The sequence below is a fragment of the Thunnus albacares genome, chromosome 10, assembly GCF_914725855.1.
Source record: "Thunnus albacares chromosome 10, fThuAlb1.1, whole genome shotgun sequence".
Taxonomy (NCBI): Eukaryota; Metazoa; Chordata; class Actinopteri; order Scombriformes; family Scombridae; genus Thunnus; species Thunnus albacares.
The window spans coordinates 3,395,129-3,411,405 of NC_058115.1; the positions used below are offsets into that span (position 1 = coordinate 3,395,129).

Here is a 16,277-nt window from a genome sequence, read left to right on the forward strand (position 1 = left end):
GCTGTTATAGGCTATTATTGCCCTTTGCAGCTTGTCAGAACCGACGTTTACAGCACTTTGAAGTGATTTATTATGTGTGAGTTTACACCTATGGTCCCCGAGTGAATGGAAACAGGTACAGCAGGCATATTTGTGTGTGTTTGTGTGTGTGTGTGTGATGTGTGGTCAGTCATAGGCTAATTCTGGTGGGACGGCTTGTCCAACTGGGGACAAAAGCCGTGTCCCTAATGGGGAAAAAGCTGATTTTTGGGGCAGTGGTTAACTCTCCAGGAAATGAATGTAAATCTATGTTATGTCGCCTATGTAGTGTATGTTTGTGTGTGTGAGTGTGTGTTTCTTTCTTTCTTTTTTTTTTTTACTGACGTAATTTGGCGTCACACCTGTTAGCCTATAACATTACCCAAGCTTACCTGTACCGTTTACGTCCACCTGCTGCTCGCTGGGGACGCGGCCGTGAGTCTGCAGACAAGAACGGACGGACTGTCAGTGAGAAATGAAATGAGGTTGTACTCCTACAGATTTGGATGTCTGTTGGCCCTCGCGTGTTTCGTGTCGATTACTTGGATTAGGTCAACTCCCAGTGATGGAGGTAAGCTGTCACTGTAACCTAACGTTCTTTTTTTACCAGCAGAAAAGTAACTTAAAAAAAAAAAAATTGCGCAAATCTTCCCCACACAGCAAAAAGTCGTTAAACAGACAACTTTGCCAGACGTCTCAATAACGTTGAAATTTGGTTGCAAAGTAAAAGTTGAAAAGACGTTTTTTTCAGGCTGTTTTCAACGGCTTGAATTCGATCTAATTTCAACCGATTCATGATTATACATTATATTCATTATATTATTACATTATCATATTATATTCATAATTACTCTCACAATAAGACAATTGACAAAAAAAAGTACAAGTTACATTTATTGATACCTGTCAGATACTATAAAGACGTGTCTGTGTGTGAGAACCACACAGATGGTGAGTGAGACAGAAACTGTGGGAACTACTTTGCTTTTTCTCTCTATGCTCAGAACTAAACATGCCAAAATATATTTCAAATAGACCAAAAACAAAACAAACAGTTAAACTGCATTGGGTTGCAGGTATAGCCTCCACTGCCAGACTGTCTAGGGGCATGTTTAAGGTGGTCTGCCACTGCACAGGATGTATGTTCCGTGGTTTTCCTGCCCCACTATTTGACAGCAGATGCAATGACAAAGCAAATCATTTTTAATCAACGTTTATTTAATCCTGTTTATTGCCGAATACAATCAAAGGAGCTAAAAAAGAAATAGCGTACACACACTGACATCAGGGATGCAAACACATGGTGTGAAAAAAATATATTTTACTTTATTCTTTTCAGTTTTCCCACAAAAGTAAGTATTAAAATGTTACTATGATAGCCTAATCACTGCCTACTCTGAATGGTTTGTTTGCAGCCCTGTGACATCCATAAAAACGCACATAAAGTTATATCAGTGTATACCAATCAAAGTGGTGTACAGTGCTGTTGGCTGAAGCACCCTTTCTGAGCTGTGGCCCTTCATGTTGAACTGTGACACGAGGATGTTGGTCATCAGCCTGAAAGACGAGCACATGAGATTATCTTACAAGGTGTCTACGGTTAATGAGTTAATCATCGCTGACTTCTTACGCTTTTAAAGAGATGGTGAGGGAGGAGAGGAGATGAGGTTGTTGGAGGGGAGGGGGGGTTGAGAATGAATTGGGGGAGAGAGGAAGATAGAGGTAGGGAAGTGGATAAAAGGAGGAGAGGGGAGGAAGACAGAGAGGGGGAGGGAGGGAAAAGTATAGGGAGGCAAGGACAGAGGGAGGGTAGGGAGGAAGACAGAGATAGGGAAGGATGGGGAGAAAGAAAGGGAGGGAGGGAGACAGGGCCACCCGGTTTGGCCCCCTGGCTTGCTGTATGCCTTCCCACCCTTGCAGCTGCTCCACAGGGTCCAGTTGCAGTGGTCTCAACGATTCAGAATGCATGTGCCCTGTCCACCTCCCGGTCCTACACGGCCCACTGGCGGGTGTTTGCAGACTGGGCGAGACCAGGAACTTCAATCCGCGTTTGTACCCTCTGCAGGGTATACTAACTTTCCTGCAGGGCTTGTTCAACAGTGGCCATGCTGCATCCACTGTGGGGGTGTTTGCAGCTGCAATTATGGTGAGCCACGACAGTTTAGACCACTTCACAGCCAGTAGCCATCCACTGGTGAAGCGCTTCTTGCGGGGGGCCAGCAGGCTTAGACCCCCCACTGGACGCTTGTCCTCAATGGGACCTTCAGATGGTGCTGGGCGGTCTAGCAGGCCCGTAACATATTTCACAAACCCAACCAACTTCCCACCAAGAAAAAAAACACTGCACCATTAGACAGTCTCATTTGTTTCATATCAATATATTTAAATATCCGGTAGATGGAACTAGAATTCATGCAAGTTCAACATAAGCCTTGTGACAACAAGCCACCCAACTGTGCATGCAACGTCTATGTAAACCTGTAATAATATACAAATGAAATGGGTAAATATTGCTTAGGTCTTATTATCTAAAGGCTGGATCCTGCTCTCCGCTGCTGCTGGAATTTGACAATGTCACTCTACGTTTTGGGGAAATTGAGATGGATATTTTACATATTTTTGTGACCTTTTATAGCTTAATCAATTAAACTAAAAAGGGAATTAAGAGATGAATCAATAAACATATACATTTATTGCCTTGGTGCAACAGAAATGATATTTTAGTGCCCTGCCCAGTGAGATATTCAAAGTGAATTCAAAGTGAATGGGAGATAAAGCACATTTTGGGTGTGTGAGCATAGTGGTTCATTGTTTCAACTTTGCTGTTTTTGTCCTCTTGTCTCCAGAGTCCACAGCACTGCCAGACTTGCGGACCTTGTACGAGCGTCTTTTGGTGGCTGAGAAGTTGGGAGGGCAGGTCAGCAGAAATCTCAGCAGTATCCTGGAGCAGCTGAGGAATATGTCCAGAGCTCCCAGTGTCACTCAGCCCAACAGAAACGCCGACACCACCACCACCTCCACAACTAAAAGTAGGGTGCAGAGGATCCAGAGGAACCTGCTTTGGCCTGCTTTATAGTGATGTTTGAGGAAATGTTGGGTCATTCAGAAATTAATGTCAAAAATGCAGTTTTCATGGAAGTTGAGTCTCAGGTAATCAGGACCAACAGCTATATAGAGTTAAGTGTCATCCACATAGCAATGAAAATCAATACTGAAGACTGAAAAGTAGTGGGCCCAGTACAACACCTTGCACCACTCTATATGAAATGTCTGTTCTTTGTGATGAGAAGCTTTGAATTTGGACAAGAGGTTGCTGTCTGATAGATAGGGCTGAAACCAGCTCATAACCAAGTTATGACTGACACCCCTACCCATTTTTCCAAACTATCAATTAGAATGTCATGAGCAACAGTAGTAGAAGTATTAATGATAAAACACTTACAACAAAATTTTGACACAGGGATCCTCTACAAGATTAGGATCAACGTTAAGAAATAATGCAGGACCCACCTTTGTTGATTTGTACTTAAGTGGAGCAAATTCTCGAAGAAAATGGAAAAATAATCAAACCAATCCACCAGAAGCACCAGAAATCAGATGATATGGATTGAAACTGAAGATTTGGAGCTGGTCAGCTCTCCTAATGGTTAATCCAGCCTTGGATTTGCACATTTAATTTGTTTAATGAGTTTCATAATAAGTTTAATACTATAGTTTCTAGCAGTTTACAAAAACTTTTACCTGTGAGAAAGTTGAGTGCTTGCATTGACCTAATACCTCCTCCCTCTCCTGTGGATAGAAACAGTAAGGCAGCTGATGGGCGATTCAGGTCAACAGACATTCCTCCTGCCCAACATTTACCTCTATATGCCCCACCTCAGACAACATCCAGACAGCCTTGTGCCCAACGTAGTCCTGGGACAGGGACGCCGTGGAGGTATGGAGCACTCACACAAAAACACACTCACATAAACACACACATTTATTAGTGTTTAAAGCTGTGTGACTCTTTGTGTTTCAGCTTTGTTTGAAGGATTCACAATTTTCTTTCAAAATCAGGTTGATTTATAATATAATTAGGACAGCGGTTGGACAAACTGCTTTCACAAAATAGTTTGCTTGTCAGCTCCACAGGAAGAAATCGAGCGTTTGTATTTGTCGATTCATTGATACAGTTAATAAGCTGAAAACATATATTTGTGTGATTTAAACAGCTGCTGATTAGATTACGCTTCACTAAATGTGACAGAAAAAGACTCAGAGTGTAAAAAAACGCAGGGAGTTTCTGTGAGACTGTTTGGGATTCAGTGTGGATTGATACATTTAATAAAATGGAAGAGTTACATTTTGAACAGAAAGGGATGTTTGTACTTTGGGCAACCACGAAACTGGTTTCAAAACGTGTTATTGTCTGTACAGCTCTCATAGTTTTAAAGAGAGTATTGGGCCCCAGTTGTTGAATTGTGTTGGTTCAAAATAAATAAGCAAATCAGAACATGTTCCATGTCTGAATGTATTCCTTATATTACTATCAGACCAGACACGTTCTGCAAAGCAGCATTCTTAATCATTCAACCTGTGTTTTTCATCAAATAATGAGAAGATAAAATCTAATGTGAAATAAGTTTGACTAAAATGACAAAAAATGGTTTGGTTGATTGGTTTTGGCTCAACTAGCTTCACTGAAATGTTCAATATGATCTGAAGGCTAAAAAAATATCAACAGTTTTCATTGACTAAAAGTCTACTACAATAGTTACAGTTTTCTTTGACTAAGATAAGACTAAAATGCCCAGACTAGTCAACTAAAACTTGACTTAAAAACAGGATGAAGTTGACTAATATGATAAAAAACTAACAAGGATATTTGACACAGGAATAAGACAACACTAATGTGTGTGTGTGTGTGTGTGTGTGTCCTCCTTCAGTGTCCATGGTGCTGGGCATTCCTACAGTGAAGCGTGAGAAGCAGAGCTACCTCGTCAATACACTCAGCTCTCTGCTCTACAGCCTGACTCTCCCACAACGCCAAGATCTCCTCATCATTGTCTTTGTTGCTGAGGTTGCACAAGCACACACACAAACACGCACACATACCATTTCAATGTCAATTTCAATGTCAATAAATTGGCTTTATTAGAATGACGTTGTGGACCAAACAAATGTTGCCAAAGCAAATAGTTACACACACATACACACATACTGGCATTGGCACATTTGTGCAGACATTGTGCTGACATTTCCTTATTGCTTATTTAATTTCCTTATCGCTTACTATAACCTTAACCTGTCCTGCTACATGCCCACCTCCAACTCTTAAGCCTTTCCCCCCCTTTTTTGTTGTTGTTGGGCCTCCTTATGAAGTCCCACTGAGAAAGTCATTCTTTAAAGGAATTGTTTGATTTTATTATTTAAATTTAGATTTATTTTGGGAAATATGCTTATTTGCTTTCATTCTGAGTGTTAGAAAATGTCAAACTAAGGTTTTAAAGAGAAACATGTAGTGTAACCAGATTGATTTGATATTGCTCATCAAGGCCATAAAAATCTTACAAATGTTTTACTAGTAATTAAAACTGTATCACTGTATTTCAGAATGGGGTTTACTGCTGTTTTATCACTCAGAGTATACTAGAGCTGTTATAAACTCTCTAAAGTTTTCCCAGCACATTATGCATGTGCTCATGCACAAATACAACAGACTGATACAAAGCTGTTTGACAGGTAACTGGGTTTATCCCTCTTTTCTGAGTTGCTGTTGAACACGCTCATATCAGTCTAGTTCACTTAGGTAAATGGATACACAAAAATCTGACATATGATCATTATAATATACAGTAGACATTCCATAACCTTCTCGTGCAGTCAAAAGTAACTTAATCTAGCATGAGCAGAAAGGGAAAAGTAAACAAGAGGGGACACACATTTACCCTTTAAGACCTGCCTAACTGGTTTCTGTGGTACAACACAAAATACTTACCTGGGCTATACAGGTGTGTGTTTTATATGACGTTTGTGAAGCTAACACCCCCCGCTGTGAGCAAATAACATGATGGGGTGAAATGCTAGGAGGCTACATCACCCTCATATGAATTGAAACTTGTCATATGAGGTCTGGCCTTGGAGGGATGAGCACAATGAAGCTGTCTCAGCTCATAAGACCTCCATACTTCATTGTTGCGAAAGCATTCAAGACCTCCTGTTTGGTATTAATTAACTGCATCAGAAATCCCCCTATATCACTGACTTTCTCCTTTCTTTTTCACTCCTTGTCATGTCAGGTGGACTCAGACTATGTGGGCAGCATAGCAGAGACCATCAGGAAGAAGTGAGTTAGCAGTTTTACTATTATATCACAGTTGCTGTTTAGTTTGGTTTCATTTCATCTGTTGCCTGCGGTTACTGAAGTTAACTTAAGCTTTCAAAGAAACCAGTTCAGCTGAAAAATAACCTCTTTGTTTAAATTAGTTAATTTTGCTTTATTGTTTGCAGCAGAAGCTTTGTGAAGCAGGGCTGAAATTGAGAAGGGCACTCCACTAATTTAGACGTCACAGATTCACCTTGTTTCCCCTTCGCACCCTATATTGGGTTTCAGCTGTAGCAATACTGTAGATGGGACATTTCCCTCCGCTAAAGAGATGATATCACATCTAGAGAAAACTTGAGAAAATGTGCATTTACATTAATCTCACAAAACAAAGTCAAAATTCAAAGTATCTAGTTGCCCAGAAAGGATACTTTTATTTGTCCCTTTGGAACATGACAGGGACTAAAAGATCCTTAGCTTGTGAAATGACACTCAGACATAATCTCACACTCTGCCCTCTTTTGTGAGTCTGTAAAAACATTTTAACAATTTCGTCTACTCATTCACTACTCCCTTTATGACAAACTGTCACAGGTTTACTTCATAGTGAGCAGTAAAGTGAGCTTTTGTATTCTCATTTTGTGTTATCAACCACAGGTGTGGACTCACACATCAGCTATGTTTTCAATTTTTTTTTTTATTATGTATTTTATTTATGCATATATTTTTGACAGTAAGTATAGTGCAACACATATCAAATAAGGAGTGATTTGGGACACAGCTGAATCCAACTAGCCAATTAAAAGCCTTCCTACTGTCTATCCAATTAGATGCCAATACCACCAGGTATTATCATTTGACCTGTAAACCACAAGGAAGCCTCATGGCAGGTTTTTTGTTTCTTAAAATTGTGGTCAAGCTGGTTGCATTCCAGTTGCAATCCATTCTACATGCATTTCCACCTCAACCTATGTTTTTCCTGATCCATGTCCACCTACTAACAGCAGTAGGTGAAAACTAGGTGACAAAATAAATTTTATCATCTAAGTGAGCTTTATGCCCAGGGTCATAAACTGACAGACTTTATGGTCTTTGTTTTCTCTTGCAAGGAAGGTCTGACAATATAGTTGTGGCTGAATATGAACCTCAGATTAATCAATTACCGTGTTTGAATTTTAACTTAGGAAGACATGAGAAGAGAGAAATATCTTTTTCAAGATTAAATACCAGAAATGTGAAAATCTTAATTTTCCTCCACTTTCCAAGCTCAGAATCTTTAATACCCTGTCATGAGCCCATACACTGAGCTCTTTTAATACATTTGAATGTATAGCAAGTTTTCTCTGTGTATGAAAGGCTCTGCACAAGTAAACTTGCCTTCCTTTGTGTACCATGCAGTTTATAATGTGTTGTATACTGATATAAAAGTGTTTGATGCTGCATTGATGTCCTTTGGAATATTCCCTCTGTATTTCAATAACCTGACCTGACCTGCTAAAAACAATGACTTGGTAGTTTTAACATGTTCAGACTCATCTGGAGCAGTTAGCACACCATGACAGAAGTTTTCTGTTTTCTTTTCTGACATGTTGATACATTGATTTGTGCAGTAAAACTAGATACTGAAATATTAACAGAAAGTTTGAGAAGTATTTGAGTCTTCTCATTAGAATGTATGCCACCTGAAAGATGTAATGAATGATATTTGTGTCTGTAGTGTAAAGAATGCAGTTTTGTAGTTAACCTGCTGTCTCTGTGTAGTTTTCCCAAGGAGTCGCAGTCTGGGCTGCTGGAGGTGGTCTCTCCCTCACAGTATTACTACCCAGACTTTGCCAGCCTCAAAGAGACGTTTGGAGACTCCAAGGACAGAGTCAAGTAGGTTTACAAATTCACTTACTACGTTCTTGAAATGCTGTAAATGTTGGTTGCATTAAGTTTGATTTATCCTGCTTTAGTCCCATTTACAGTATGTCATAGTTTTCTTTGCCGTATCCATGTATTGGTTGCTGCTGAGACTATCCACATGAATCAGTTACATTTCATCAAATTTTCTTTACTAGGAAATATAAAAGAGAGGCAGGAAATTAGAATATACATAAGTTTTTCAAGAAAATGAGTACTAGTAGGTGAATAAGATGTAGATTGCAGTTCACCCATCATCTGTCTAGTGAATGTGAAGTAAAGACATTAATCATTTCGTCTTTGTTTCTTTGTGTATGCATTTTGTCTGTTCCTAGATGGCGAACCAAACAGAATCTGGACTTCAGCTTCCTCATGCTCTATGCTCAGGACAAAGGCACCTTCTATGTTCAGGTAGGGTCAGACTCTAACTGCTGATATCTGTGTTTCTCCTACTTTGTGAATATGGAGTTTATTTTCATGCATATGTCTGTGTGGACAGTTTAAAGTTCAGTCTAGATGATTGTCACTCCATGCTCAATACTGTTACATAGTCAGCAGCTGGCCACAGGCATAAACACTCTGAAGGGAAATGAATTTATTTGACGTACAGTATCTGACTAAAGCCAATTATCCCTAACCATGGTTCCTAGGAAACTCTATTGCCATCTCATGAAAGCTTTTTCATTTGCTGGTACGCATGTGTTGTAGATGCTTAATGGGAAAACTCCTCAGCAGTTGTCAGCATGTCCAGACAGACTCAGAAAACACAAAACAGAATCTCAAACTTAAGCAGTAGACAACATCTCCATACCACCTACACTCATTGACTGACAAGTGATGCAAGTAACAAGCAACAAAGAAACTCAAAAGACGGGGCACCAAAGGTGGAGATAACATTACAGTATTCAGGAGCATGTACTGCAACACTTTGAATTGATGTCTTGTTATCTTAAAGCTGTCTTCCTCCTTCCACCCTGCAAGTCAGACCAGTATGAGTAGCATTTCCAGTATGCAAGTAATTTGACTTAGGGCTGTCGCTGTCTGTCAGCTTTTGTTGTTTCAACCAGTTTTAAACCAGTTTTGTGTTTTCCAGTTAGAGGATGATGTTGTTGCAAAGGCAGACTACTACAACGCCATGAAGACCTTCGCCATCCAAGAAGCTTCCAAGCAATGGCTCTACCTGGAGTTCTCTCAGCTTGGATTTATAGGTGTGATTCTTTGTGTGTGTGTGTGTGTTTGTGTTAATCTGTGGAAAGAAGAATTAAAGCAGTTAGTAAATTTACAATCCTCCATATTGGTTTGTAGTGCACTGACAATAAGATGTGTGTGTGTGTGTGTCCTTTAGGCAAGATGTTTCGAACCAGTGACCTTCCGATGATCGCTGAGTTCTTCCTGATGTTCCATAGAGACAAACCCATCGACTGGCTGTTAGATCACATTCTGTGGGTGAAAGTGTGCAACCCTGAGAAAGATGCGGTGAGTCAGTTATTGCCAAGAGGTGAAAAACACCACTATAACAATTTGTCCCACAACTGCTCATATCCCCCATTTAGAAAATATCATGTGTTTTGAATAATGACTTGACAAACAGGAAAAAGATGTGACATTTATGTAACTATACTGTCTATGGAGCACAGTATTGTTTAAAGCTTTACAATATTCATTATAACACACATGCAGAAATAAGACTTCCTAGAATCCCACATGTAGTATCCATACCAGGAAACGGATAGGTGAAGAATAGTTTCCTTTTTAACTCAGCATCACTGCTATATCATGAAATAGTACAATTATCAACAGGTTTTATTTTTGCACCTTAGAAAAATCCTAAGAAACTAACTTGAAAATATGCAGACACATAAACAGATGCCCAAAATGTGAAAAACTAGACTAAAAATTGATGTAAAGAAATAAAACGTCATAAGAATAATTTGTGGACAAGACGAAGATTAGACATTATTTTACACATTGTTGGAACAATAGAAAAAATTTTAGAGACTCCAGACTGTCACACTTTCTTTAGATTTCTCATCATGTTTTCATTAGCAAATAGATCCTCGATCACAATATACAGCTTGACGACTATTCTTCAGACCTCAGAACTGACATACGTGCTGGTGTATTGTCTTGTGCAGAAAGACTGTAACCAACGGAAGGCGTTGCTCAAGCAGAGGTACAAGCCGTCCCTCTTTCAACATGTAGGCCTGCACTCCTCTCTACCTGGGAAGTTACAGCATCTGAAGGTGAGGGCCCCCAAATGTACCCAGCAAACATTTGGACATCTTATAGATGTCGATGTGTTGAACATCTGTGTAAATATAGCAGCATAATAAGCTGAAATGACACCTATAGTCATCCATAGCTGTGGAATCTGGTTTCCACATCAGTTTGAGTATTCAAATGAACTACTATATAAAAAATGCTTGTTCGGGGCATTGTTTTGCTCTATATACCATATACGGTGATAGCAATGTCCCTGGTTCTCTCATATACTGAGAGCAATGGGTGCACTTGTACTTTGAATAATTATGTGACATGTAAATTGCTAATAGCTAATATGGCAGTCATGCAGACAGTAGTTAGTAATAAACAGGTATACTGTATGTCTGTGTACAGATACGGAACCAAAATCACCTGGATTTTACATAAAAATTTCCCAGGAGGAATCAAAGGCATCACAAGTGATGAAAACAGGTGCAAAAGGGGCCAAAGTTGTTTTGTTTTTTTTATACATGTCCTAATGCTGTTTATATGTGTGTGTGTGTGTGTGTGTGTGTTTGTCCAGGATAAGGACTTTGGGAAGCAGAGTCTGTTCTTGGCCCACAGTAACCCAGCTGCACAGCTGAACAGCAGCCTGAAATATTACCAGCAGCACAGTCTGGAACGAGCCTACAAAGGAGAGGACTTCCTCTGGGCATTAACACCCATCAAGGGTGACTTCATCCTCTTCAACTTCCCCCAGCCAATCCATGTATCTGAGTGAGTTTGAAGAATTATTTTGATAAGTGGACAAAATGAATAACTTTCAAAAAATGCCTGCACGGTTTCAGTCAGTGTCAGTTAATTTGGTACGTTTTGGATCTTATTATCCATTTTAAAAAAGTATAAAAGGGGTGAGAATTACACTTATTTTACAATGCAGTTTCACTTCTTCAAAAAAATGTTAAAGATAAGGGACAATGAGGCAGACCATACATTGTACAAAATTTAACTGAGAAACTGCTTCTGTCTTCTGCTGTGAGCGCTGTAACCAACGCCTAATTCAAATAAAGACATCTGTGAGTAAATGTAAACATACAGGTGAAAGATGGGCAGTGAGCCCTTTCATACATTTCAAGTCAATGTTGAAGTCCCTGTACAACTTTCCACTTGTGCCATGGTTTTCTTTGTGTCAGTAGGATACACTGTTGAGCTGCAGTGTTTCTGGACTTGTATTGTATCCATCAGTCATTTCATGTTAATGGAAGCTGGCTTTTTGTCCTCATCAACTAAGGCGACATGCATCCGTGACACCATATTTATTTGCGCAGAGACAATACAGCACACACAGCAGACACACAGTGCAAATAATATCCCACCAGCACATGACAATGCTGTTGATATTTGCAATGTACATGCAAATACCACTACTGGTGTAAAAAAGCAACAAAGAAACAAAATGCAAATGTCTACTTACTAAACATCTGCGTGAGAGGAAACAACTAGTCAGAAGTCTGAATTTATAACCTAAAAAAGTCACAAACACAAACATGACAAAGAAGCTTACTAACAGGGATGTTTCTGGACATTTTGGTGCCCTAGGCAAGACATCCACTGGATTTTAAAAACATTAGAATATTTTATAACAATTATAATAATTATATACTTTCAAACTTCATTCAACTTCACTCACCTTCTGTTCTGTATCATGTCATCAGCATCATCTTTCAGGTAGTATTTTTACATGCACAGACTGTTTTTGGTTTTAATCATATCAGGATATAGAACATAACCTGGTTCCAGCTATATATTTTTATTCTGGGACTCCACTAGAGTAGCTTTGCATGATCCACAGTTTATCTTATACTGGCCCGTTCTGCAGCCCCCAGTTCAGCCTCTGTCTCCAACAGGCAGCTTTAGCTCTTGTCTGTTTAAGGCCCTCCTCCCAATGAGCCCACTCTGTTGTGATTGGATAGCTTTCCACAAGCCTGCCGAGAGGTAGCCACATCAGAATCGTGTTAAGTTGCTGCTAATGCAAACCCAACATTTCTTACTTTACTGCTTCAAATTAAAAGCTTTTAAATGACTAAATAACAAGATCTTTTATTGTGAAGAATTTACAAGCAATGAAATGTGTTCCTTACCAAATAAGTAGAGCTTTGTTAGTGGCGCTAAAAACTGGTCAACACAACAACATATGGAGATATTTGGAGTTGTTTGTTCAGTGGATCAGTTAGAAATAATGCAGGGAAGAATAGTACAAGCAGAAACAGCCACAGTGATGATGATGTGTGATGAAGAGCTGCAGACAACCAGCACACCTCCAACATGTAAACAACTTATTTTACCCTGCTCCGTAATGGAAAAGCACTCACAGCGTGCTAGCTCAACTCCAGTCATAGCTTGGCATAACAACCCCTAAAACAATGGAAAAATGCCATAATGTAAGCGGAGTGGAGCAGTGAATTGGTGCACTGTGCGTGGAGCAGATGACCATATGAAGAAATCTGTCACAAGCTGACGTCAGCTCAGGATGAAAGTAGAAAAAAATTGTTTGAAACTGAGCATTCAGAGCAGTCTGAAGCCGGTGCTCTTTGCTCACAGGGATTACTGCTACATATGTTTACGTTATTATTATTTGACACTTTGGCCATGTTAAACATGAACATCTGATATTTGTAATATCGTAATAAAGTGAGAATGCTTACAAAAATATTGCTATAAACTGTTTTAATTTATCAATTAACTTCTCACAAAGTTAAGTAAACAGCAGAAACCTAAATTAAATCAATATTTGCTGTGAGCAGCTTTGCCTTGGTTCACTTGAACACAGTTTTTCATGGTAACTTGCAGGTAGGTTGTTGTAACCATCCTGGAGAAAGAATGTTCTTCTGTGGATTTATTATTTAGGCCATCTCAGGTGCTTCTTCATGTAATCCCAGATTGACTCCATGATGTTGAGATCAGGGCTCTGTGGGGGCCAAACCACACCATCTGTTGCTCATCATTCTTCTTGTTGCTGAAAATAGTTCTTTATGACTCTAGCTGTATGCTTGGGGTCATTGTCATGTCATGAATAAATTTTGGACCGATCAGACACCTCCCTGATGGTATTGCATAATGGATAAGAATCTAAGCATCTAGGGTGCCTAAAACTTTTGCACAGTACTGTATATGACTGAAAATAAGGAAAAGCACAACAGGTCCCCTTTAATATCCTTATATGATACTATACAGGTTACAGATAATCTGTGCAGAGTGTCTTTTATTCACCCACATCAAAGAGTATCTGTCATATCTGTACTGAGGTGCAGGTTTTATCAGTATGAGACTTTCACTTATGGCTGTTCTGACCACGTTTATGATCCAATATTTATTTTAATTCAGTCTTTTTCTTGATTATAGAATTTACAATGCACACTTTCGATAACTATTTCGATATGTTTTAGAGCTGAATACCCCTGCAATAAGAAAATATAACATGCCAGTGTCCTATATTTGCTAAAGTGTCCTAAAGTATAGTATAATATCCATAAAGAGATGACGTCAGTGTGAATCTGACTCACAACACTGTGTCTTCAGTGAGCACAGCTGGGCAATTTTGACAGCTATCATTCCAGGAGCAAACATCTGGATTTATTGTGGATAGCTGTTAATCAAAATGCCTGGATTTGCCTGGCTCAAGACATCAATTGTTTTACTCTAACTGTGTATGTGCAGGTGAGTCCTCAGCTCGTGTCATGTAGTTGTCAGGGTTTAATAAAATAGCCTTTTATGATAAAAAAATTATTTACCCCTTCAAATTATATACTATAGTTACTGTATATTAACAATTCATCTCAATTCATTTCTCAACAAATTGATTCATTGTTTGGTCTGTAAAACACCAGAAAATGGTGACAAATGCCTGTCACAATATTCCTAAAGCCCAAGGTGATGTCTTCACAGTTTTAAACCCATAGATGTACAGTGTAAGATTTTCAGTAAGTAAAAACAACAAAAATTTAATCTAGGTTTCTGTGAGCTCCATACTGTATCTTTAGAACAACCAGCTCTGAGGTGTTTGTGTGTGCAGGAGCGTTGTGTGCATTCCTGCTTATGGGAGTGTTTGCCCTGCTCAAACTCATTCTGCCCCATGACATTTAAGGGCTGTGGTTCCATGTCTATAGTGGTTGACAGCCATTCACAAAGATGTTTACCTGCTTTCTATAGGACCCCTCCTCTGTTGATTAACACATCTGAGTGTTTTAGAGAGCATTACCCACCCAGCTAACATTTTCTAGTTTTTTGAAGAATTACAGTAGCCAACAAATCTATTTAGGGGTAATATCATTTCTAAATATAAATCACATGACAAAATCAGATGATAAAAAAAATAATTCCCACTTATGTTAAAGGTAAAAACTGTTATAGTTAATGTAATTACACTTTCATTTTGCTGCTCTCTGTTAATAATTAAACACAGTAGTGAAGCCTTTTGCGTTCTATTTGCATTTCTCAACACCTGGTCCCCATTACTCTTTCCATAGTAACTTATCTTGATGCACTGGGAGCAATTTCTATGTTGGAATCACTCCCAAATAGATTTGCTGGTTACTGTATGTTCTTGTTAGGTAAGTGATAGGAATGATATCATCATGTGTAACAGAAAGGAGTGTTTTAGTTTCCAGCCCATCGTGACATGAATGGTATTTTGAAGGAGGAGCAGGGATTTAGGAACGGAATTTATAGATGATGTGACACATCTGATAATGATATGATACAATTTGATGCATCTATATGTGTGGATCCTAAGAGCACAGCATTGTTTATTATACTTGTCCTGCCTTTTTTACTGCAGGTTCCTGTTTCGCAGTGGAAATATCGAGACCAGTGGAGATAAATTTTATAACACCACAGTGGAAGTGCTTCCCAGCAGTGTGAGTAACCTGTTCGTGTGTGTGTGTGTTCTCTTGTTCCATTACTGTCGTTGAGCAGGTCTTGGTTTTCATCTCTTGGTTTCATTCAGGAAAGAGTGGCAGTGCAAAGGGGAACACCCACCTGCTATCACTCTACTGCCTCCTGCTGGCTATGTGTGCGTGTGTGTGTGTGTGTGTGTGTGTGTGTGTGTGTGTGTGTGTGTGTGTGTGTGTGTGTGTGTGTGGTCCAGGTATTCCTCACATCGTGGGGACATTACAGAGTCATGTTGTGGGGACTTGCCGCCCTTATGGGGATAAAAAGCAAGTCCCCTTAATGTAAAATCATTAATTTTAGGGTAAAAAAAACTTGGATTAAAGTTATGGTTAGTTCAGGGTTATGTTAAGGTTAGGGTAAGTCTCCAGGAAATTAATGTAAGTCTATGGAATGTCCCCAAAAGTGAGCTAGGACAGTGTGTGTGTGTGTGTGTGTGAGAGTGTGAGTGTGTGTTTGTATGTGTGTGCGCATGCATGCGTGCATGCGTGTGTATGTGTGTCACACACCATGGGTGACCTTTGAGTAAAGTTAAAGAGAGATGGAATGGCTGTGTGGAAGATAAGAGGGAAACCAGTTAAACAAGATGAGTCCAGGTCCAGAGGCTTCACATCATAGATGAAATACCAACAGACCATAGAGTCAAGCACTTTTGACATGACAAAGCATCAAGAAAAAGTAGATAAAGTACATTTGAAATAAGTTTATTCATTTAAGTTAAAAATAAAATAATTCCTTGTCGGTGTTTTACATCTGCCATGATGAAGGTGTCAGAACCATGGACAGCATCACGAGGGTAGAGAGAGTTCAATAGAGAAGTTATTTGGTCATTGTCACCTCTCACTAATCCCAAATACTAAAAGCAAAGAGAAAATAGAAACAAAAGCAGCCGTACAAGAGG

General features: G+C 39.3%; 1 protein-coding gene across 2 annotated transcripts in view; it reads left to right on the plus strand.

Moving 5' to 3' along the window:
- Positions 1–16,277, plus strand: part of zgc:154054 (Alpha-1,3-mannosyl-glycoprotein 4-beta-N-acetylglucosaminyltransferase B-like) — a 23,336-nt gene continuing 7,059 nt past the window's right edge. Inside the window, exons 1-12 of one of the 2 annotated variants that reach the window (XM_044363630.1) lie at positions 1–115; positions 2,865–3,047; positions 3,818–3,955; positions 4,947–5,080; positions 6,300–6,346; positions 8,087–8,200; positions 8,563–8,638; positions 9,321–9,435; positions 9,573–9,703; positions 10,363–10,470; positions 11,013–11,206; positions 15,267–15,345. In XM_044363630.1, the coding sequence (XP_044219565.1) occupies positions 106–115; positions 2,865–3,047; positions 3,818–3,955; positions 4,947–5,080; positions 6,300–6,346; positions 8,087–8,200; positions 8,563–8,638; positions 9,321–9,435; positions 9,573–9,703; positions 10,363–10,470; positions 11,013–11,206; positions 15,267–15,345 (1,329 nt within the window). In that variant the 5' untranslated portion in view covers positions 1–105. Of the gene's footprint in view, positions 116–153; positions 590–2,864; positions 3,048–3,817; positions 3,956–4,946; positions 5,081–6,299; positions 6,347–8,086; positions 8,201–8,562; positions 8,639–9,320; positions 9,436–9,572; positions 9,704–10,362; positions 10,471–11,012; positions 11,207–15,266; positions 15,346–16,277 lie in introns of those variants that run through there. The other variant, XM_044363629.1, reaches the window with a different exon arrangement.